The sequence below is a fragment of the Coptis chinensis genome, chromosome 4, assembly GCF_015680905.1.
Source record: "Coptis chinensis isolate HL-2020 chromosome 4, ASM1568090v1, whole genome shotgun sequence".
NCBI lineage: Eukaryota > Viridiplantae > Streptophyta > Magnoliopsida > Ranunculales > Ranunculaceae > Coptis > Coptis chinensis.
In genome coordinates this window covers 211,223-232,717 of record NC_141459.1, presented here as the reverse complement: position 1 = coordinate 232,717, position 21,495 = coordinate 211,223, and the positions used below count along the sequence as shown (strand labels likewise).

The 21,495-nt window shown below is 36.4% G+C and overlaps 3 protein-coding genes across 5 annotated transcripts; 1 reads left to right on the top strand and 2 right to left on the bottom strand.

Moving 5' to 3' along the window:
* Positions 1-237: 237 nt before the first annotated feature.
* Positions 238-7,809, top strand: LOC147500899 (YTH domain-containing protein ECT1-like). 2 transcript variants are annotated; one of them, XM_086605905.1, is made up of 10 exons: positions 238-388; positions 941-1,025; positions 1,926-1,990; positions 2,475-2,583; positions 2,703-2,786; positions 3,240-3,409; positions 4,155-4,670; positions 6,162-6,374; positions 6,975-7,145; positions 7,363-7,809. In XM_086605905.1, the coding sequence occupies exons 2-10, from the start codon at positions 998-1,000 to the stop codon at positions 7,513-7,515; spliced, it is 1,509 nt and encodes a 502-aa protein (XP_086462031.1). In that variant the 5' UTR covers positions 238-388; positions 941-997; the 3' UTR covers positions 7,516-7,809. The 2 variants fall into 2 exon arrangements, with proteins under 2 accessions (XP_086462031.1, XP_086462032.1); XM_086605906.1 differs by having other exon boundaries at positions 292-388; positions 978-1,025.
* Positions 7,810-9,038: 1,229 nt separating this feature from the next.
* On the bottom strand, positions 9,039-15,359 carry LOC147500898 (Leucine-rich receptor-like protein kinase family protein). The gene is made up of 3 exons (XM_086605899.1): positions 14,879-15,359; positions 10,332-12,957; positions 9,039-9,727 (listed from the first exon to the last, which is right to left on the bottom strand). Exons 2-3 carry the CDS (start codon positions 12,901-12,903, stop codon positions 9,375-9,377), a joined length of 2,925 nt encoding a protein of 974 aa, XP_086462025.1. The 5' UTR covers positions 12,904-12,957; positions 14,879-15,359; the 3' UTR covers positions 9,039-9,374.
* A 1,005-nt stretch (positions 15,360-16,364) lies between these two features.
* Positions 16,365-21,140, bottom strand: LOC147500897 (zinc ion binding protein). Of its 2 annotated transcripts, XR_015221189.1 has the most exons (7): positions 20,953-21,090; positions 20,226-20,500; positions 19,488-20,139; positions 19,201-19,400; positions 18,462-18,706; positions 16,671-18,179; positions 16,365-16,588 (listed from the first exon to the last, which is right to left on the bottom strand). XR_015221189.1 is itself a non-coding variant. In XM_086605902.1 (6 exons), the coding sequence occupies exons 2-6, from the start codon at positions 20,498-20,500 to the stop codon at positions 17,065-17,067; spliced, it is 2,487 nt and encodes an 828-aa protein (XP_086462028.1). In that variant the 5' UTR covers positions 20,953-21,140; the 3' UTR covers positions 16,365-17,064. The 2 variants fall into 2 exon arrangements, 1 of the variants encoding a protein (XP_086462028.1); XM_086605902.1 differs by having other exon boundaries at positions 16,365-18,179; positions 20,953-21,140.
* Positions 21,141-21,495: the final 355 nt, after the last annotated feature.

Below are 21,495 nucleotides of genomic sequence, written 5' to 3'. Positions count from 1 at the left end.
AGTTTTGTCCTCCTGGATAACTATCTTCATGGAAATAAGTACAAAACTACAAACAGTGATATGTAAGTTGATTTTTTTCAAGGCCCAAAACTTCCAAATTTTTTCTTCTTCTTATCACTGCATATCTAAAAATTTGAAGAGTTGGGCCGAAGTTTTGGATGAGAGGCCCAAAAGATTTTGAGTTTCCAAATCGACGGTTGTTACAGTCTCAAAACCTCGAGGTAATACAAACCGTCCAGATCAAAACAAGGGTTTAGAAAAAATTTGCACTTTATTTTCCTCTTTATATATTTCTCCTGCCGGAATAAACCCCACCTTCCTCACTGCCCCGTTCATCACATTGGACTTCAAAACCAGTTGTGGTCGTCCTAGAAACGTTGTTTTTAAGGTTTGTTGTTCCATTCTTTGCAATGTCACACATTTTTTGCAGTTCTTGATAGTGACTGATATTATTAAAAATGGTTTCTTGATTTTCTTTTTACTTGTTTGTTATTATTGTTTGTTAATGTAATGATTGTTTTTTTGAGCTTGCATTGTGTTATATGTTGCTAGACAAATGGTAATGTAGCTACCCTTGAAAAGATTGATACTTTGCATACACATATTGTTAGCTGTTGGAAATGTGCCCTTCAGTACTAATGATTTTTTGACGAAAACTCGTATTCTTGCAAGTTGCGAATCGTTTTGTTGATGAACGTTAACAAGCAACAAGTGTTGTCTTGTACATATCACTCGTCTCGTTTCCTAAGCGGGATCTTGAACTTGGATCATTGATTACTATACATGCAATTTAATATCGTTAAGATTTCAGAATAACATAAGAGTAATCTTATTATAGGGAAAGATATTATGCTGAAAAGCCTAAAATGGAAATGTTATTAGTATTGGCGGTGTAACTACTTTGGTACATAAAGTGTTGTACTAATTTATGATATTGCAGTTGGGTGGGGGAGGTTACATACTTCTTCTTTTTACAGTGAAGGTGTTCAGATAGGTGATGGCTGATGAGAAGAAGCTTGAGGAGTGTATCCTTCTTAAAATATATATGCGTCTTTCCTTTAATTGCTTCCTCTTTCCCCATGTTTTTCCTTTTTCTGGTTTCATTATTACAAAACCTTGTTTTGTCGTGCTGTAAGTTATTCCTATTTATTGCAAATATAGTTGACATTCATGCATTTCGTATAGCATGAATCTATTTTTGAACTCATCACATATCTGCCGGATACTTAAAAGAACCGATTTATTTTTTCTAAAATTTAGAGAATTAGGGGCAAGTTTTGATGAATGTGGTTTGATTTATGTAAATGCCTATTCAATTCACATAATCACATCTCACAACTCTGTTTCTTCCCCATCTGTTAATGGTATGCTTTTACCAATTTCATATATCACTCAACTGCAGCATGTAAACACGTGAACTCATATGTAAGAGAATTGTTAGGTTGCAGATGTTATAATGTTAATGTAGTCAAATTATTAGACATATAAAATGCAAGGTTTGCTTTGTCGATTCAATAGTTTGGATGAGTTAGTTGTGGATGAAATTTAACACCGTTAAGCTCATCATATTGCTTTTTTTTTTTTAAGAGAAACACCCTAGAGGGGGGGCTGACCTCTACCAGTTTGTTAAATCAAATTAATGATAAAAGCAAAGCTTACAAGACATCAAGCCTTACCCCTAAACCAAACAAAAAAATACAATCTTAAAAAAACCTCTTAAAACTTAAATGCGTATCTTTTTAGTACCACATTTATCTAACAATATGAGGGGCTTGATATCTCTCAGCAATTCATATTGCCTATTCTATAGAAAGTTCAGTCCCGTATAAGTTATTGAACGACTAGAAGCTCTTTGGTGATCGGTTAACTTCCGACCCTAGCTCCTTTTGCTATTTTACTTTTTCACTTAACTGTCTTTGATTCAGTTAAGCAGAGGTTGGAAATAGGACTTCACCCAGCTTCCTCAGCTAATTTGACTAGAACAAATAAGGTACTTTATTATGAAATATTTTGGAGTTCATTTTCAAGTTCTCTCTCCAAATGTCCCACTTTTATTAGGTATAGTGGCTAAATCACCACTGTAGTTATCAAAAGCTATTTCTTTGGGCATTTGTGATTTCAATGTACATATTGCTTTCCTCCTGATCATAATTTCACGTTGTTTCACTTTAAAGTTCAGAAGTATATTTTCAACTACTTTCCCTCCAAACCTCCCAGTTTCTCTAGGTATAGTGGACAAATAACCGCTGTTGCTATTAGAAGCTCATTGTTTTGGACATGTGTGATCTCTGAGGTGTATATATTCATTTTCCACATAATATCATCATTTTAGGTGTTTTACATTAGAGTTCTTGATCTGAATGTCACGTTTCAAGCATGCTTACACAAATGATTTAGCAACATATGTGATGGGGCATAATATAGCGATAGATTTGTCTGGAGCTCTTCTTTGTATTAACAATTAATTTCACTAGGCCATCGAAAAAGAATGTAGTCTATCTGATGCAACTTCATCCATATATTCATCAACCAATACTACTGGCATCAAGATTGACTTTGATCAAGTGCCAGTTGCAAAGCCAGGTTTTTACTACAACCTACTAATATTTGTTACTATCATTTGATTTGTTTTTAAGTTCACGTTTTGATTTTTATTGCATATTTCGCACCCTTTATGGATTTGTGGGGTTAAATTCATCAAGATTATCTAAGGCATAATGGGACCTACAAGTCTTATGACCATGGGCGACTTAGTGCAAGGGATGCAGCAGCAGCACTATACTCAGTAAGCTCTTGATTCATTTGTTTCTTTGTATATGGTTGTCTGTTGTACGGTCGAGAAATGCAAGCTCTGTTGTCAAGTTTGTGATGTAAATTAATAATTTATTTGAGGCTCACTTGTATCTTTATAAGTCACTAGTCACTAGTCACAATGGCTGTTATTGTCCAAATGTTTATAATCTTAAGATTTGGTGATCCACTTTTCAGGGTATGCAATAAAAAATGACTCTCTTGTCTACTACATTACTGGCTATAACCCTTGTACTACTGGGAGTATGGTTGGTGTTGATGGGAACTGTATTGCTCAGCGACTCTACTTTTACTCCTCAAGATTCCCTTTCGGCATCCTTCCTTTAGGCCAGTAGCTTTGCTATCTTACAGATGTAGTTCAACGTCTGTAGATGTGACAAATGCCACTACTGTACTTGCTGGTTCAAGGCCTAACGCCTCTGTTTCAGGTCCGTCTTCTTGGTTTAATTCGAGATACTCAAACTCTTTAAAGACGAGTGCTACTGTTGATGCCAAAGTGTCCAGAGTTCCATTAAGCTCTAAGTCAGTCATATCTACACATCCCTCCAACTTATCTAATTTCTCTCATCAAACTCAACGTTACAATTCCTCGGACAAGGTACTAGATTATCTAAATCTGATCAAGCAAGATAATACCTTTTTAAGTTAATATTGTTAATTGAGATAATGCTTAATGTTCACTATTGTTGCTGTTTCTGAATTTATAATGGGGTGGGTCCGTGGGGAATATTTTATTTTGGGATTACAAAAGAAATATGCAGTATTCTTGCAGATGGATCTATTGTCACACATACGGAGGCGCCTATAATTTCTTAATTGTGTCTTAGTTGCATAGAAGGAAGTTTTCTCATAAAGAGAATTTTCTTGTTAAGGATGTTTGCCTAGAATAACTATAAGAAACAAGTTAAGAGTCTATCAAAGTTGTCCTCTAAAGGAGTTATCTCTAAAATGAAGAAGTGATCTGGGACTATACCGTGCAACTTTTCTCATCTCTATAAACACAATTAGTTTAAGTTTTTCTGACCCCAGAGCTTGTGATTTAATTCTCTCCATTGTGCTGTTATACAGTAATGGGGGGCATGAGAATTCACCAAATGCTCTGGTCATATCACTAGGTGGTCATAGTATCTTGCTAAGGCAAACCTTATCACAATGAGATTGTAATTTATTGTGATTCATTGTACAATGGACCCTACTCCTACTGAAATATGATTGCTGCCTTCTTTGATCAGACTTGATTAAAAGCAAAATTTTGTCTACAAGAGGGAAATCATTTGCATTTAACATTAGGTTATCTTGAAGCTAAGTTGTTTTATTCGGTTTTGTATCTCTTGGAGTTTTAGGTACCGCAAGTGGGCTCTGATATCCGCTCAGCTGTGATTAATAGAGACTCCTATTCTGCAAGAAACTTTTCTTTAGTATCTAACCAAGTACAAGGACTTTTTCCTAATGGTGCCTCAAGCTACCAGACAAATATTGGGTCCTGGGGAGGTTATGATGGGTATAATTTAGGAGAAAAATTTAATAGAAGTAGCAGTTTTGAAGCTCAGAAGGAGGCAACCCGAGGTCCCAGGTCACGCAGAGTACACAACCTGATGAACTTGTCAGACGAGAAGGAACAGTTTGGGCCAAGGGTTCGAAGAGACGGATATAACTTACCAGATTTCCAGATCTCATATGACAATGCAAAGTTCTTCGTTATTAAGTCCTACAGTGAAGATGATATTCATAAAAGCATCAAGTATGATGTATGGTCGAGCACTCCAACCGGTAATAAGAAATTGAATGCAGCATTTAATGATGCACAGACGAGACATAGTGAGACGGGCACTGGATGTCCAATATTCCTTTTCTTCTCGGTGAGTATAACACAACGATCTTGACTTGATATATACATTGTGCTCATTGCCTTTTTGTGTACATTGCTTACCAAACATGTCTCGTTGTTACTGGGTCCAATATTTATTACTTGAATGTTCTCATCAAATTATGCTCCCAATGTACTTTGCTTATCAAGCATATGGCTGCATGTATCTATGAGGTCAGTTGGTCTAGGTATTCTCTTTCTTTTAGCTGGATGTGAATTTAAAAACCCGCTTTTTATTTAGGGAGAGATTCTGTTTTAATAGTTGACCTAATTTAGAATTGTGATTCTCATTTTAGTAGGAGAAGGATTCCTATTGTAGTTTAGAATTGCTAGAATTTCCTTTTTCAAATGGGAAAAAAAATTCTGTTTTAATAGGCGATGATGTGGAATTTTAAAAAATCGTATGTTGACTTAATTGTCCTTTAAAAACCTGTTTTAAAATTAGAGGAGAAATCCCGTATGTTGACTTAGTGAAATTTCCTAACAAATCGTTTTAATTGTCCTTTAAAAACCCGTTTTTAATTAGAGGAGAAATCCTGTTATAAAAGTTGACTTAATTTAGAAGTGTGATCCCCGTTTAATAGGAGAAGGATTCTTGTTTTAATTAGAAGTTTTAGAATTTCCCTTAATAGCAGTTAGATTCCCGTTTTAAGTTGGTTTCTTAAAAAGAAAAAAATATTTCTGTTTTAGGTTGGTTTTTTAAGTGCTGGCGTGGAATTTTAAGGAAGTTCTAAAAATACCTTTGTGGGAGCTTTAATATTAAGATATAGATAGGGAATGGTTATATGAACTCCACCTTATAGTGATTCCAAAGTTACTCCACTCTTACAAAATGAATTGAGTTGTAATTTTTTGTGGAGATATACATCACATGATAGAGAACACTCCCACAAAAAATCAGCTCAATTGAAAATGTTTAACCTTGTCAAAAATTGTTATGATATGAAAAAAAACTGAGTTGTTGGATAATTTCATTACATTCCAAACGATTTTTGACGAGGTTGTACATCTTCAAATAAATTGATTTTTTGTGAGGATAATCTCTATTGTGTGTAGAACATCTCCACCAAAAATCACTTTCTAATTCAATGTATTTAGTGGTGGAATAACATTGGAGTCACTTTAAGTGGATTTCATATAACCATCCCCATTTATAGGATGAGATTTCCTATAAAACAAGATAAAGGAAAAAAAATGGAGAAGAATAAGAAATAAAACAGCAAAATCTTCCTTACTTGTCATGCACTTTCAACTTGGGCGGGAGTAAAGATTTGCAATGCATTAAACGTGTCATCACCATCCATCGAATACATAGACTTCTATTAAGCGTAAATTGAGATTTTATTTTTGACACTGGCTCTTTCATTGATCTCTATTTTTTCTAAAGCTTGTGCATATTCTCTGTGTGTATGCAGTATTCATGATACTTACATATGTAATAGGCAACTAGTGGGATTTACTTAGTTACCTGTTTGATTGTCAGGTAAATGGAAGTGGGCAGTTTTTAGGTTTAGCAGAGATGAACGGGCCGGTGGATTTTGAGAAGAACATGGACTTTTGGCAGCAAGACAAGTGGAGTGGGTTCTTCCACCTGAAGTGGCACATAATAAAAGACATCCCAAATAATAGATTGAGGCACATCATTCTTGAAAACAATGATAACAAGCCTGTCACATATACCAGGGATACCCAGGAGGTAAATGCAACTGTTGTGTCACAACTCAGCTCTTTTTTCTCTTTCTTTTTAGCGGTTTTCGTCTGTATATTTAGGCCACATAAATGTCATCTTCAATGACTTGTGAGATTACCAAGTTTTGAGTAGTTACAAAATCAGTATGCTTCGACATTGTAAAGCATGAAGATGTGGGTGTAACCTTTGATATCAACACTATATAGACAAAACAGCCAACAATAAGCTTATATTATATGTTTACAGTGGAAGGAATGTAATTATTTGGTCCGGAGACCTCTAGTTAATTAAGGCATTATGCTTTGAGGATACAAAGAAAAGAAAAGAAAAGTTATATCCCCTATAGGTAGCTATGAACCAAGATGAACATTTCTGTTATGTCTTCCTGAAAGGTATGGAAGGCGTGACGACATTGACTGTTTGACTGAAAAACAACTGCATGAAAATATTGCTTGTAGAATTTTTGACATTGAGCTTGAGGTGAACCTCATGGAAAAAGCCTCCTCAAATACTTATGCTTAGCCATAAAACATCATGCTGAATAAGCTCCAAATTACTGGGCTTTATCTAACTATAATTTGGTTTTGTATTTTTACTGATTTGCAGGTTGGATTAAAGCAGGGTTTGGAAATGCTCTCCATTTTCAAGACTTATCCGGCAATGACTTCAATGTTGGATGATTATAAATTCTATGAAGATCAGCAGAAATCACTTCAAGCCAGGAAGGGTAGCAAGGAAGAACCTTCAAATTATGATAACCACAAGACCGAGTTTCTGGTAAATGACAAAATACTTAAATATCCTTTCATTTTGAAATGTATTTATGTGTCAATATTATATTTATGTTGTTTGTTCAGGCATTTATCTGTCAAAATTTACTGATTACATGACTTGAGCTGTAGCACATTTTTATTTTATTTTTACAGTACTGAGTGTGTTTGCTTCATAGATTTGTGTGTGTTTTAATGTGTGTTTCTGTATGTGCCATGTTTAGGAGAGGGATTTTGAAGCAGGGTTGAGAAAAGCTGAGGAAGCGCCAATGACAGTCAGGAAAGTGTCTGAGTATACGTCTCTTGCTACCCTCGCCAGGAACCTCTCTCTCAACCCCAAAAGTACCATTGCTGGAAATAATTCAAGAAAAGTCTAAGATATACCCTCTCTGCCAGTGTGCAATATATTTTAACAGCAGAAAATGGTCCTCTGATCGTCATCCGTCATTTTTTTATTTCTTTCGAGTCAATTTACACTAATATTAGTAATTACCTATTTATTTGTATTGATCTGGTTCTCATTCGATCTTAGTAACCTTTAGCTTTTCTGGGTTTGTTATATTACCATTTGCAAGTTGAATTAAATTATTACCCCATCATTTTGTCTTGAACTGTTTGTGAACAAGGTGTAACAGTGGTAATTTGTCTATATAAGTTCTTCATATGTCTTATCCACTGAATATATTCTGTGTGCCCTGATTGTTGTGAAAATTATGATTTCGTAACATCTTTTGGGGGTTTAGGTTTTTGTTAGTTTGTAAGGGTTGGGAATCCAGTCTATGTACCTTCTTGTTACTTATTCTGGTTATGTTAATTTTTACACATATTTTATATATAGGGAAAAATATCTTCTTTTTCTCGTGCTCCACTAGTCCACTGGGTTGAGAACTTGGCATACGCGTCTAAAAAGTGTTGGTAGTATTTTCTTAGGGCGTGTTTGAAACCAAAAGTTTCACCAATTTTCTACTCTTCTCAGGAGTTCAAATATATATCATATATACCAAAGAGGTGAGTAGGTGCATTTTTTAAACTACGGACCTAAGAGCATCTTTAGGAGTGATATCAACCTAGCATCAAACACTAAATTTCCAACAATTTAGTGTTTTTTCAACTTCAGGAGAGTTACATGTTGCGTGGTTTTGCCAACACCGTGCAAAACCGTTTGATGTCGAAAATTTGATATTGCTCTTAAAGTTGCTTGGTGTTTTTTTAGTTCAAAATTTTGGTGTTTTCTTGGTAGCTTTCCTAAAGATGCTCTAAAGAAACGAAATTGAGAGTTGATATGAACTATGAAGTTACTACTCGCCAATATCATGCGTCTAAGATTACAAATGCAGAAAAACGGATTTGAGATTCACAACGTTGCCGTCCTTATAACGTCAGCATTACATACCAAAAGGCTAGTGGGTTGGTCCGTTGGTCATGTAATTATTCATTAGCAAAAGACGTGGTGACTTACTGTCCATTACGAACTATTGGCATATGACTGTGTCTTGCACTATTGCCATTAAATTGTCAGAGTGCTTTTAAGAATCCAAGTAATTGGGCTCTTTCCCAAATATTTTTGCCCCAAGTCCATTTTAATTTAATTTTAATTTCACTATAAATTCTATATAAATTTAAATTTGAAATTGAAAAATGTGTCTTTGAGCTAAAATTTCAAGTAAAAAATATGACATCAACCCAGTTCTGCGGTTTTGGACTTAAGGCGAAATGAAAAATCAAAGTGGACTTATAGCGAAATTATTATTGGGTTTTGTCCTTGGGCGTAATCTCTGTTAAGAATCAGGAGCAATGCTCTGTAAGATTCAGCAAATGATTTACAATTTACCTCAAAGAACGCAAAAAGGATAGTTATTAGAATTACTTCATATCCTGAGAGAGAAAACACAAAGTAAACTTTCCTAACTAAATGTATACTTATTATTACAGCCATATCTTGTGCTCTAAAATCTAACAAAGTCACTTGTGTTCTACCCATTTAAATGTACACTTATTATTACAGGCATATCATACAGTGACAAGCAAAAAACTACAATGAGAACACACAACGGCTAGAAACTGCAAGATCTTCTGATGTAGTCTATTCGACGCTGTCTCTAAGCCAACGGCATAATTACAAGACAAGAACATCAAAGTGAAAACAAAACAGGCATAAATGGACTAGGAAGAAATCATGAAAACTTGGAATGGACGAGAAGATACAGTCTGACAGACAGCTCACAGAAACATATCCTCAGTAACTGTTGGGATTCTTTTCTGCAGTGACGATAATGCAAGGATCTGCATCAGCGAGCATCTTGATAACATCCCGCATATTAGGACGCAGAGATGGAAGCTTAGTGGTGCAGACAGTAGCAATCCTTAAGACCTTAATCATGTCATCCACAGCGGTGCCAGAGACCCTCTTGTCCAACACTTCGATAATATCATCGCGAGAACCAAGATGAGTTGAGACCCAGTAAACAATATCTTTTTCTTCACCAAACTCGGGTTCGACTGGACTTCTACCAGTTACTAGTTCTAGTAAGACAACTCCAAAACTATATACATCGCTCTTTTCGGTCACTTTCAGTGAATATGCAAGTTCTGAAAGGAAAAGGGAAACAAGAAACTTCATGGTTTCAGGATATAGAAATATGTAAAGAGCTTAACGTACTGCAGTACTAGCATCAGAAAATAGCAGTCTTGCTTAACTTCTCTCATCATTATATGCCATGCATCTCCAAGCGAAACTATTTCCAACCAAAGCCCTCGTCTACATGCCAATTCCAAGTAATCAAGTTCTTCTAAGGCTAAAGTTAGCAAAGCTTTTTTATAAACCATTTTAAAAATGTGAATCAGTGAATGCAAGCCCATTGCTTCAAATAACTCAGTTTACGTTCAGCTCTAGGGTGCTAGCTAAATGCCAGAACATAAATAGAGATATTAATCAAGAAAAAGTCCAGATCACGTAAGAAGTTCAAAATGCAAACCTTTGAATGCAGATGAGATTTTTCATGGCATTTTAACACAATTCATCTTTAATTACAGCTCGAGGTGGAATAGGGGAACTATTAAGTTTAAATGGGAAAAAGGTTTGTAGTAAGATTTCATATGATAGTTATGCAAACTGATAAAAAGCAGAACTGTCACACTTTTAAGGCAGTAAAAAAGAAAAATTCTGTCATATAAAGATAACATCGAAACTCACCAGGGGCCATGTAACCGTGAGTACCGGCAAAAGAACTCATGTCCAAATCATTGGTAGTATTTCCCGCAACTTTTGCAATTCCAAAATCTGCAATCTTTGGTTCGTAGTCCTCATCAAGCAAAATGTTTGTTGACTTAATATCTCTGTGAATCACCCCTGGAGAGCAATCATGGTGAAGATAAGCAATCCCCTTTGCAGCTCCTACTGCAATTTTATGCCTTTGAATCCAATCTAATTCTGGTTTACCACCCTTGATTTCACGACGAAGAGCTTGAAACAGGTTTCCATTTTGCATGTATTCCAGAACTAAGAAACTAGAACCTCCTTTCATCAAAAACGCATATAACTTCAGTATATTTCTATGCCTCAGTGTCCCAAGAATTTCCATTTCTGCCGTCAAAAGCCTTACTTCCTTTCCCTTCCATAGTTGCTTTACAGCCACCGTTCCAACATTCTTCTTCAAATTCAAGCGATAAACTTTTCCTGTACTCCCGCTTCCAATCAGATTCTCGTCTTCCAAGTTACATATTTCATCTGCATCAAGCTCCATCTGATGGAAAGCCTCAAGTTTCCAGTATGGATCTTTTTCCACATCCTCTTCCAGATCATCTTGTTTGTGAGATTCACTATACTTGAAGTTCTTGTAACTAACCAGTAACAAGCAGGCCATAATAGCAATCAAGGACAAGCATATCACACCAAACAAAAGCAGCTTATTATCAAAAGCGCTTTTGTGACTATGTTTTCCACTGCAAACAGTTAATCTTGAGTTTACATGGTCCCGAAGGTTCTTATCAACACAAAGTCCATCATTGTTGGAAAATGCCTGGTCACCACCTGTCATTGCTAGATTAGAAGGAATCCTTCCTCTTAACTGGTTACCAGATAAATCTATGGAGCTTAACTTCAATCTCTGTAAATTCTGTGGAATGATACCAGAAAGCCTGTTTTGCGAGAGATTCAAAGAGTTCAAATTGCTCAACAGGGACAAGCTGTTGGGAATATCACCACTAAGGAAATTTTGTGCAAGATTCAAATCTGCCAGTCTAGTGCATTTCCAAACTTCTGATGGTATTGGTCCCGTCAATGAGTTCCCTTCCAAATGCAAAGATGACAACTGCTCCAGAGATAAAATTTCAGAAGGAATTTCACCAGAAAATGAATTGTTATTTGCAGAAAGCTTTCCAAGCAGAGTGAGTTTGCCAAGTTCTGATGGCATCTGACCTGAAAACTGATTGTTTTGTACATACAACTGAGTCAAGCTGATAGACAACCCTATCTCAGAAGACACCTCTCCAGTAAAGTCATTATCTCCAAAATCAATTACCACAGCAAAAGGTAGTCCCCATACACCACTCGAGATCTTCCCTGAAAAATGATTTTTACTAACTCTGAATCTTTGCAATGACTTGCACTCAGCATAAGAATCTGGCAGTTCCCCAGAAAAGTTATTATCTAAAGCAAGTAGGTACTGTAATGTCCTGTTTTCACATAAGAATCTAGGAAATGCACCAGAAAACTTGTTCTCAGATACATCTATACTGTTTAATGGAGAGAAGCGGCCAAAATTTTCAGGTATGGTACCAGAAAAGTTGTTTCTGTAGACGGAAAAGCCCTTCAGATATCGCAAGTTTCCAAACCCTTCAGGCAGTTCTCCTGTGAAGTAATTCTCATACAACTGAAAAACTGCCAAATTCTTCATCTCTCCAAATTCAGGAGGCAACTTACCGTACATTTGGTTCTTCGATATGTCAATTTCACTCAGATTATTGAGTTCAGCCAGCTCTTTAGGGAGTTCTCCAGTAAAATTGTTTACAAAGAGTTCAATTTTGTTGAGATTCTTCAACTTGGCAATTGCTTTAGATAATTTTCCCGAAAGCTTGTTGTTCGAAAAATCTAATGTTTCCAAGGACTCTAGTTCAAAAATCGATTCTGGTATCTCACCTCTCAAATTAGAACCAGCCAGAAAAAGCCATGTCAGGTTCTTCAGCTTTCCAATATTCTCAGGAATTTCGCCTTCTTCATAGTCATTCTGACCAAGGCCAAGCGACACCAATCCCGTCAAATTGCCAACCCAAGTAGGAACTGGACCAGAGAAATAATTTACGGACAAGTCTAGTATCTGCAAGTTCTTCAAAGACGAAAAGTCAGGAATGGTACCAGTTAAATCATTCCCTGTGAGATTCAGTACTTGAAGATTGCTGCATTCGATCAGCTGGAACGGAAGACTACCAGAAATGGAATTTGATGCTAGCACAAGAGATGATAAACTCTTGAGGCTTGAAATGGAAGGTGAAATCTCACCCGAGAGAGATTCGTTTTCAAGGTAGATTTTGGTCACAAGGTGAGACACGGGATCACAAGTGATCCCGGAAAAGTCACAAGGAGAATGCTCAGAGTTTGGATTCCAGCTTTCCATTGATTTAAAGGGGTCTTTCAACTGTTTCTTGAACTGTAGGAGGGCTTCAGTTTCGATAGTTAAAGCTGTGGATGGCGGGAAACACAGAAGCAAAACAAGGACACTGCTAATTACTAACATGAAATGGTCCAAAACTTTGAACTGCTTTGCCATTGTGAAATGTACCCAAGGTGAAATGGTCACTCAGTTGTCATTCCAGAACTATGCCTGTGCATTAAACCAGATATAAAATCAGCACATTCCTAGGCAACAGATTACTGGCTAACAATATATTAGGATTCATGTGGTAGGAATGTAGGATTAACAGATCCTAGTATTAACCATCCCATTTTCTTACACATTAGGTAGGAATTATTATTGATACTGATATAATGAATTGGGTTGGGCCCGGTTTGGATACAAATGATATTTGTTCAACAATTAATGAAGTTGTAGGTATGTGATGAAAGCATGTGAATCCAGATCCAAACAGATAATTGCCATTACATAGTGGAGTGAGGTACCAAATTAAATATGTAGGGTCTTATTTTCTTGTCTAAGCTGTAACGATTGGGGTGTATTTTGTTGAGCAAGACACTCAAAACAAATCAATTGCCGAAAACAAAGAAGCTTCTAATTAAGATTCCCAGCCATAATCTAATGATACACTCAAGAGCAAGACAAAGTATTCCACTTGCACACAAAGGACAACACATCCTATTAATTTAGTTAATAATTCTTTCTTTCTTTTTAATTTGGAAAACAAATTTTATCATTTATCATTCAAAGTAGGCAATTCAAATTTTCATTCGGACATTGTATATAATGGTCTCATTCAGATGGAATATCTTATTTGCGCATTCGTTCCAATTAAATTTTCAGTTCCAGTCATTTCCATTCTAAATTTTTATTGGGGAGAGCTGAAATAATTTATTGTCAAAATATTTTTATGACCGACTATATTTTTAAAAAATACAGATTAATAGACGAAGCACAAACAAAATGAAATTTTAGATGCCCTTTAAACAAATTCCCGTGGACGTCCTAAATTATAATCATCTAGAAGGAAAACAACAGGACAATGTTTTTCTTATTCATATATATGTTTAGATCATCATTGAAAAGCAATTAATAAAAATCAGAAACACATGGACCACAACATTATAATGACATATGGACGATTTTAGCTTAAGAGATATGCTAATTGAGGCCCACGACACAGATAATAATGCTTAAATACTGGTTTAGTGTTAGCAGTCTTGGCACTAATCTGAGTAAAGTTTGGAGTACACGTCAACTAAACACTGACACGAGCAGATATATTTATATATAAAAAGATAAACTCCAACAAGATCATAATATTGGTAGCTTTGTGATTGTGACATTGCCCAATAACACAAAAAGTATATTACACTACACTTAGGCCAGGGCTGTCTATAGATTTTTTTTTTTTTGGGTGAAACCAAACTGAACCGATAAAATATATTGCAAACCGAAACCGAACCTATGAATAAAAAATTATAAAATCAATTAAATTCTAAATTAAATTGATTAATTTTGACAAAAAAATTAATTATAAATATTATTATTATCTTTTCAGTTCGGGTTCATATTAGTTTGGTGGAAGACAAACCTAAAACTAAACCAATATTTTATTAGATTGGTAAAAGGCAAACCAAATTACCAAAACTCAAACCGATTTTGATCAGTTTGATTATCGAGTTATCGAAACCATTGACAGGCCTAGACAGTCTACACTGTATATATTATATAAATAATAAGATAAAATAACACAATATGATTTCAACAATTAAGAATAATAATAATAATTGTTTAATGATTTCAATCATAATCATTACTTTAAGATAGAGCAAAACGTACGACAAAATTTCTGCTGTTTGGTTAGAATAGTAGGTTTCAGGTGAATTTAGCTTCTTTTATACAATGTTTCTGAGAATTAGACCAAGAACTTGCTTTAAATGAAACAAATTTCCAGCCAAAGTTTCATTTGACTCATCTAAGAATAAGAAGGAGAGCAGAAGTCAATACAGTAATACACAATGAACTGAAAAAGAAAAAAAACGTATAAAAAATGTTTTGAGCCATTAGTAAAACACTAGATAATTTACCAAGTAAGAAGAATTCTTACCAAAGGGCCGGGTGTGAGCTGATCTGTAATTCAACGAACTGATAACATGCTTCAGCAAAACTGCTTCTAGTGGCTGAACCACAAAGGTGCTCTTTCTGTGTGTTTTAGAAGAAAATAGTGGGTATTTTTCTGTACTTTGGACGAAGTGCTTGAGTTAGTAGACATGAAAGTAGCTACGAAACGTTTGGTACAAGGTTCATTTAAACAACAGAAGACAAATGCCCATGTCTCTCTCTGGGCTTGCTTTGGAATCAGTTGAGAGTGTCTCGATGTACGAGAGGATCAACGCATGAAACTCGTGGAGAACTGAAGAAGAGAGAAGAAGAATATACTGATAACAGAGTACTTCTTGTGTGTACTGTGTTGTGGATTGTGATGAAGTAATTAAGTGCTCTCGTCTAGAACTTCATATAAATGGAAATCGTGGATAATGAGATTACGTCTTAAATATGGCATATACACATTCTTAAGCCAAGCAAAAAACTGCAAAAGTAACAAACAAAAAGGCCAATATCAAACAAAATCCACCATAGTGCCGACGCCACTAGATTTTTGGCAGCTAATAATAAAACGTTACATCCTACTGTTTTTCCAGCTTGTAAATAAACACTTTTACTGCCAAGCTTTTCTCCCAAAGCCACTTAATGAGATGATCCCTACGAATCTCAAGGATACACGAACGTTGCTGGGCCAACCAGATTACAAGAAAACGCAAGAATTTTCCTGTTTCAGGCTAAAAGTTGAGTCACGTAGCAGATAAAACAATAAGTGGTTTCGAATATGTGGGTCATGGGAATGGGTCCGGACACACACACCAAAAAACAAATAACTTTGCAGAACCACTGCCTAAAATGGTACGGTAAAGAGACATGGGCTCTCACGACTCTTTTAGTATTTTTATGCTGTTTTGTTCTAGAGATGGCTACATCAACTTGAGTGTCCAACCTGTAAATCATCCCTCACATCTCACACATGATCAGAATTTTGATTTTTATACGTTAAGAAGTGTTGTTGGTTCGTTTTAGCCTCATTCTAAAGTTTCTAACTATGCATATCCTAATCTCAACTCTCAAGTTATTAGTGTGTAGGCTCATAGGTCAGCATGGTGAATTGTTGCTGGCTTGCTGCAACTGTTTACAAATTACAACACCTACGATGACTGAGGTTATTCTCTTTTTCCACCAAAAGCCCCGATGCTTAATGAAAGTGGGGAAACCACTGCATGTCAAGGAACTTGAGCTGCTATATGTGTTTTGAATGGATCCTTAATCAAATATGAGGAACCACTCACTTAAAAATAGATCTTGGTTCAATTTCTTTGACAAGAAAATTCTTCCAAGCCCAGTGGCACAGCGGCATTTTAACTGAAGTTGGCAGACTCTTTTTCGATTCCTTTACATCTATTACACATCACTGCCACCTTCCCCATAGTAGATCTTGGTACACATGAAAGGAAAGAATATAGCAAAACAAGAGGAAATAACAAAAAAAAAAAAAAAATTGTGTTGATTTCCTTTCAATAGGTAGGGCAAACTAACGCTAACATTGTACAATTTTCAAAGCAAATCAATTCAGTTACAAAAGAACAATAAAATCCTTCAAGCCCATGAAAGACCAAAATTGAGGTCCTTCATTCTAGTTCCTCAACAACCGCCAAAAACATTGGGTACTGTATGCAGTTCGAGTGTCTGACCTACAAAATCATCAACACTGTCCACTTGATGCATTACCATTGGGGTATTGGCAGAATCCTAGGAATCACTAAACCAAAACAATCCAAAGAATTCCTTACCATCCAATGACTTGCTTTTCAGTTGCACGTGCAAGAGGCTGCAGAAAGTTCAACTGTGGATCAAAAGCATTTGGCTACTCCACTTTCCAAGATGAGACTGTAAGGAACTGTACAGCCTGATGCCTTTGGTCAAATATATACACGGTTCAGCGCCAACGACAAACCCATTGGTGACCCTTTTGAAGGTGGAAGAGCTAAAGGCGATTTGAAGATAATGGAAAAAGGTTGCTTACAAACAACTCTGAGATATCACACTTTAAGCACCTTTAGGCTCCATCAATTTCTACCACCATTTATGCAGAACCATGTCTGGTACATGGAAATATTTTGCTCAACGAACCAAGGCATTGATAAAAAGCTCCAAACTTGGCTCAGTTTCATGAGCTACTAAACACTAGTGGATCTCACACCGGAACATTGGTAGCTGGATGGGTTGTGGATCCACATCCATCATGCTCCCAGCAAGGGTTCCATCTAGAAGATCAAGGCAAACACCCTTAGAAATCATATCTTCACGAAATTCACTACCTCCAATAAGGAAAGAAGTATTGTTGGAAGAGAATGTCTCACTAAAGCCTAATCCGGTTTTAAGAGAGTTTCTATCTTCTTTCCCTACGCTGCTGTCGGAAGAAAAAATTCCATCAGCAGATAACAACCCTAATGGGGAGGTACACATTGATACTAAATCAACATCCATCTCACTGCAACCATTTACTTGCCCTGTGCTCTCACCGCGTTCACCATTAACAGTTCTTACCTGAGCAAAGGCCGTCTCCCCATTCAAATCACCTCCAACACCAGTATGTACATCTTGAATTCCAGATCCATTCTCAGTAGGTATTACCATTTGCTCCATCAAATGTTCTCTCTCAGTTACTCCATCTGAAACCCCAGTAGCAGAACCACCAATACCATGTTTCTCCAACAGATCCTGTACACAAACAGCTAAAGAAATGGCATGATCACGAATCAAAGAGTCCTGAGGTGGGCAATGTAGCATGTTGATCAAAGTCTGGTTAAATTTGAAGAGGCTCATAGATGGCGCAGCAGACCTCTTTCTACGATACATGCAGCTTACTTTCAACACATGCTTACACAGATTGCCCATTCCTGACCAATTGCAATCACATAATGCAAATTCAGAACCGGGGTTCCATACAACATGAGCCTTCTCCCGAACATGCTGGCTAATTACTTGTGCACATTTATTATCTTCCAGCAAAACATCAGAATCTGGAATCTCTAAAGCTCTTTGCCAGGATGTTAATCCACTCACATACTTAACCTTCATGTATCGGGCAAAGTCTTCTTTTCCTGGATACTGATCAAGAAAGAAGCAGGAATGTGCTTTCGAATATAACTTGTCAACCAGCCAATCAGTGCGCTGATAAACACTTGGGTCCTTCTCATTTAACAACATGAGCTTCAAATTATGATGGTAACATTCCATAGCTGAACAAGTTTCCTGGCCAGCAAGTGGAAGAGACTTCAATGCGGCAGTCCACATCCCTAAGACAACAGACAATAAGGGCAGAGAGAATAAGAATGTTTAGTCACAACTATACGTTTTTCTTCATGACTGCTAAACTCAGAAAGATTCATGCTATCAGTACAATCTCAAAATTTGCAGCCACATACTACAATTAGTGCAGCTGCCTGTTATCTATTAATTGAGTTGGATCATTATAACATACGGAACACTATATCAGATTCAGAGACAGGTGAGAAAAAATAAATAATAAAAAATAAAATAAAATAAAAATCACTTGGTGAAGAGACATGAAGTTCTACCTATTCTCGGAAACCATACTGCTCTGAAGTACTCCACAAAATCCGAGCAATCAATGAAATCATCCATGAAATTCTCAAACAAATCCAGGCCAGCATTTCCTTTGCAGATGCTGGTTATTGCCTGCCCAAGCCGTCCAAACATTTCACTACGCATCTCGGTTTCCAAGCACTTTTCCACCAGGTTTTTATGCCAAGCACGACGGACACGCCAAAAGCATATCAATACCGAGCACTGAAACACCTCCCTGAATAGAGACACATACTCATCACCAATTCGTTTAAAACATATTATAAGGGGTGATAACACCATAACTATTAGTACTTGTACAGTAATGACATAGTTCTCTTGCACATGTTATGCAGAAGCTATATTATCTCAAGTTTGTTTTCTCACAAATGACCCATCTCTTTTGTAACCAGACCAACTGTACAGCATTAGCCTTTAGCATAAAATCCCTTATGTTAAATAAGATGATATTTTTCTGGAATGGTTATTAGTTGTTATTTAATTGAATCTTCAATAAAAAGAGCTACATGTCATTTGGAAAAAGTGTACTTCTTCAGATAGCTAGTTTCATTAAACCAACATAAGAGCTGTAATTATGTAAATATGGAACATCTGCAAGACAATGTATGTTACTAGACTACTTTAACTGTAAAATAAAATAATAATAATAATAAAAAAAAACCCCACGGCCAAATCAGATAATTAATCGAAAAGAAACATGCAGTGGCATACCTGATGGTGAGAACGTCAGCTAAAGGATCATCCACTATGAACCCCGCCAATTTCCATGTAGATGTCTTTGAGCGCACTCTTCTGTGAAGGGCCCTAATCCACTTGTATGCATCGCCACTTGCAGATCGTGGAGCTATTATCCAGGCTATTGGGATAGCCTTCTTGTCCGAGTCAAACACGAGGAGACTATGAACAGGATGCTAATAAACATGGCAAAAAAGAGCAAATGAATATAACAAACATCAGCTACAACAATTGGCCGATTAAAAGAAGGTAATCAGACAAACCTTCAGCTTGTTTGTTCCGAATCTTGAATCATATGCCATGAGGCTATTATCACCAAACTTAATCATCTGCTGCAGCTGCCATTCTGTTTGAATTCCCAGAATGAAAGGCTCTGAATCAGAATAATCCTCACGGAAGAAAATGTCACTCTCATGCTCATCAGCCCACATCTCGATGCTAACTGCATCATCCTCATCCAATTCAAATTTTGAACGACGGATTCTCCTCTCCAACCTCCGGACATACCTGTGTGTAACGAAGTCATCGTGATTGAATGGACTTCCTGGTTTCTCTATCAATTCATGCCGTATGTGCATTATCGTTTCCACAGAAAATCCAATATGAATTAGTGATGCAAGGAGGCGGAGTAAATCATCTGAGATGTAAGGGGCGAACATTGCCCTTGTTCCAACAGCTCTTGCATCCTGTGGTCCATGGCAAGGTAACCCCTTCTCATCTACATGCTTATCCTGCTTATATATGATAAGTGCAGCGTATGGCTTGGCAACTAAACGTTTCACGAAAAAATAGCATTGACAACCTCTCTTTATACTTGGCCGACCAGCAGACTTCTTTTTGCGAACATAGGTGTTCCTACTAGGACGTACAGAACCACCCTCCCTACGGTCGTCTGGACCAAACGCGCAACGGTACCTGTGCATTCAAATGTATCATATAACTGATGGAAACACAAAGCCTAATAGGAGGAACCAGTCGGTCCAAAATTACAATTTACTTACATAGCAAATTCAATAACGCCATCAACTTTTTCCTTCGAAGGATGCACTCTTATCTTTGGACTTCTCCTTGCTTCAACATAAAATCTTGTAGGAAAGTCTTTGTTTGCCGATTCACCAGAAAGAAAGTTGTCGACTCTATCAAAGGGAATGAAAGCAACTTTTTCAATATTATCAGACCAACCCTCCACTTTAGCCCACTCAAGATCAGCAGATGAAAACTCAAATTTAGGAGGACTCTGCACAGGGAGAGACAATATCTTGTCCCACCTTGCCATCTGTGCATCAGAACAATAAAACCACAACTACGAATTAATCACAAAAAATGTTATAGCATATAATAAATGACAAAAAGCACATAATGCCGAATGAGATAAATAAAACAATCTAAAGTTAATCCAACTTCTAAACTAACCAGCCTTAAGAACAAAAATACAAAACAATACCAAATTCCCCAAATTGCAAAAGGCCAAAATTTACCAATCGAAACAATTCTATTATAAATCTTAAAATAACATAACCTCATCATTCCCAAACCTCTAAAATAAAAATAACAGCCCAAGAATCAGTTTCAATACTAGTATTAAAATGAAACATGTTATCAATCAATCAATCAATTACAAATAACAGCCCAAGAAACTTGCTTTTCTAAATATTTTTTGAACAGTATTACTTGTTCATAAGAGAATACTAAAATATAAGTAAGAAATGTGAAAAAGACAGAACGCACCGAAGTGAAAATTGGTTGGCTCTGAACGAAATGATTGTTAATGTTTGCAAGTGTGTGTGTGTGTGTGAGAGAGAGAGAGGGGTATTTGTGGTATTGAGGAGTACAAGTAGCTGAAGGGAGTAGTGTGTGTGGTGTGCTATGAAGAATGGGGTTTTGTGTTGTTAGGGTTTTGAGGGGTTTTGAGGCTGGGGTTTAAGAGAGAGGCGTCAAGTGATGGCAGTGTGGTCAATATTTTGCCATCCATTAAAAATAAATAAAAAATATATGTCTTTCCATTTTTTATCCTTTTCCTAAAAAAAATAATTTTACTAAAATTTCAGATTTTTTTTTTTAAGAACATTTCTAAGACAAGTCATTATTTTCCCCTTTTTTATCTCCACGTAGATAATATTTTCCATCTTTTCTACGGTTTTGGTGAAAAGCAAGGTGAAGTTGCTCAATGCAAAAGTGAATATTAATTTCGGAGGGGATCGTAAAAATTGAAAAAACGCTCCGTACTTTTGAAATAAAAAAAAAAATGAAAAATCACGAAAAAAAAATCCA

Coding starts and splice junctions, on each gene's coding strand:
- LOC147500899 (XM_086605905.1), top strand. CDS start 998: ATGGCTGATGAGAAGAAGCTTGAGGAGT. Junction 2,787..3,239: donor AGCAGCAGCACTATACTCAG/TAAGCTCTTGAT, acceptor CCTCTGTTTCAG/GTCCGTCTTCTTGGTTTAAT. Junction 6,375..6,974: donor ATACCAGGGATACCCAGGAG/GTAAATGCAACT, acceptor ACTGATTTGCAG/GTTGGATTAAAGCAGGGTTT.
- LOC147500897 (XM_086605902.1), bottom strand. CDS start 20,500: ATGGCAAGGTGGGACAAGATATTGTCTCTCCCTGTGCAGAGTCCTCCT. Junction 19,401..19,487: donor TCGGAACAAACAAGCTGAAG/GTTTGTCTGATT, acceptor CATGTTTATTAG/CATCCTGTTCATAGTCTCCT. Junction 18,707..19,200: donor GCTGACGTTCTCACCATCAG/GTATGCCACTGC, acceptor GTCTCTATTCAG/GGAGGTGTTTCAGTGCTCGG.
- LOC147500898 (XM_086605899.1), bottom strand. CDS start 12,903: ATGGCAAAGCAGTTCAAAGTTTTGGACCATTTCATGTTAGTAATTAGC. Junction 9,728..10,331: donor TCACGGTTACATGGCCCCTG/GTGAGTTTCGAT, acceptor TTTTCCTTTCAG/AACTTGCATATTCACTGAAA.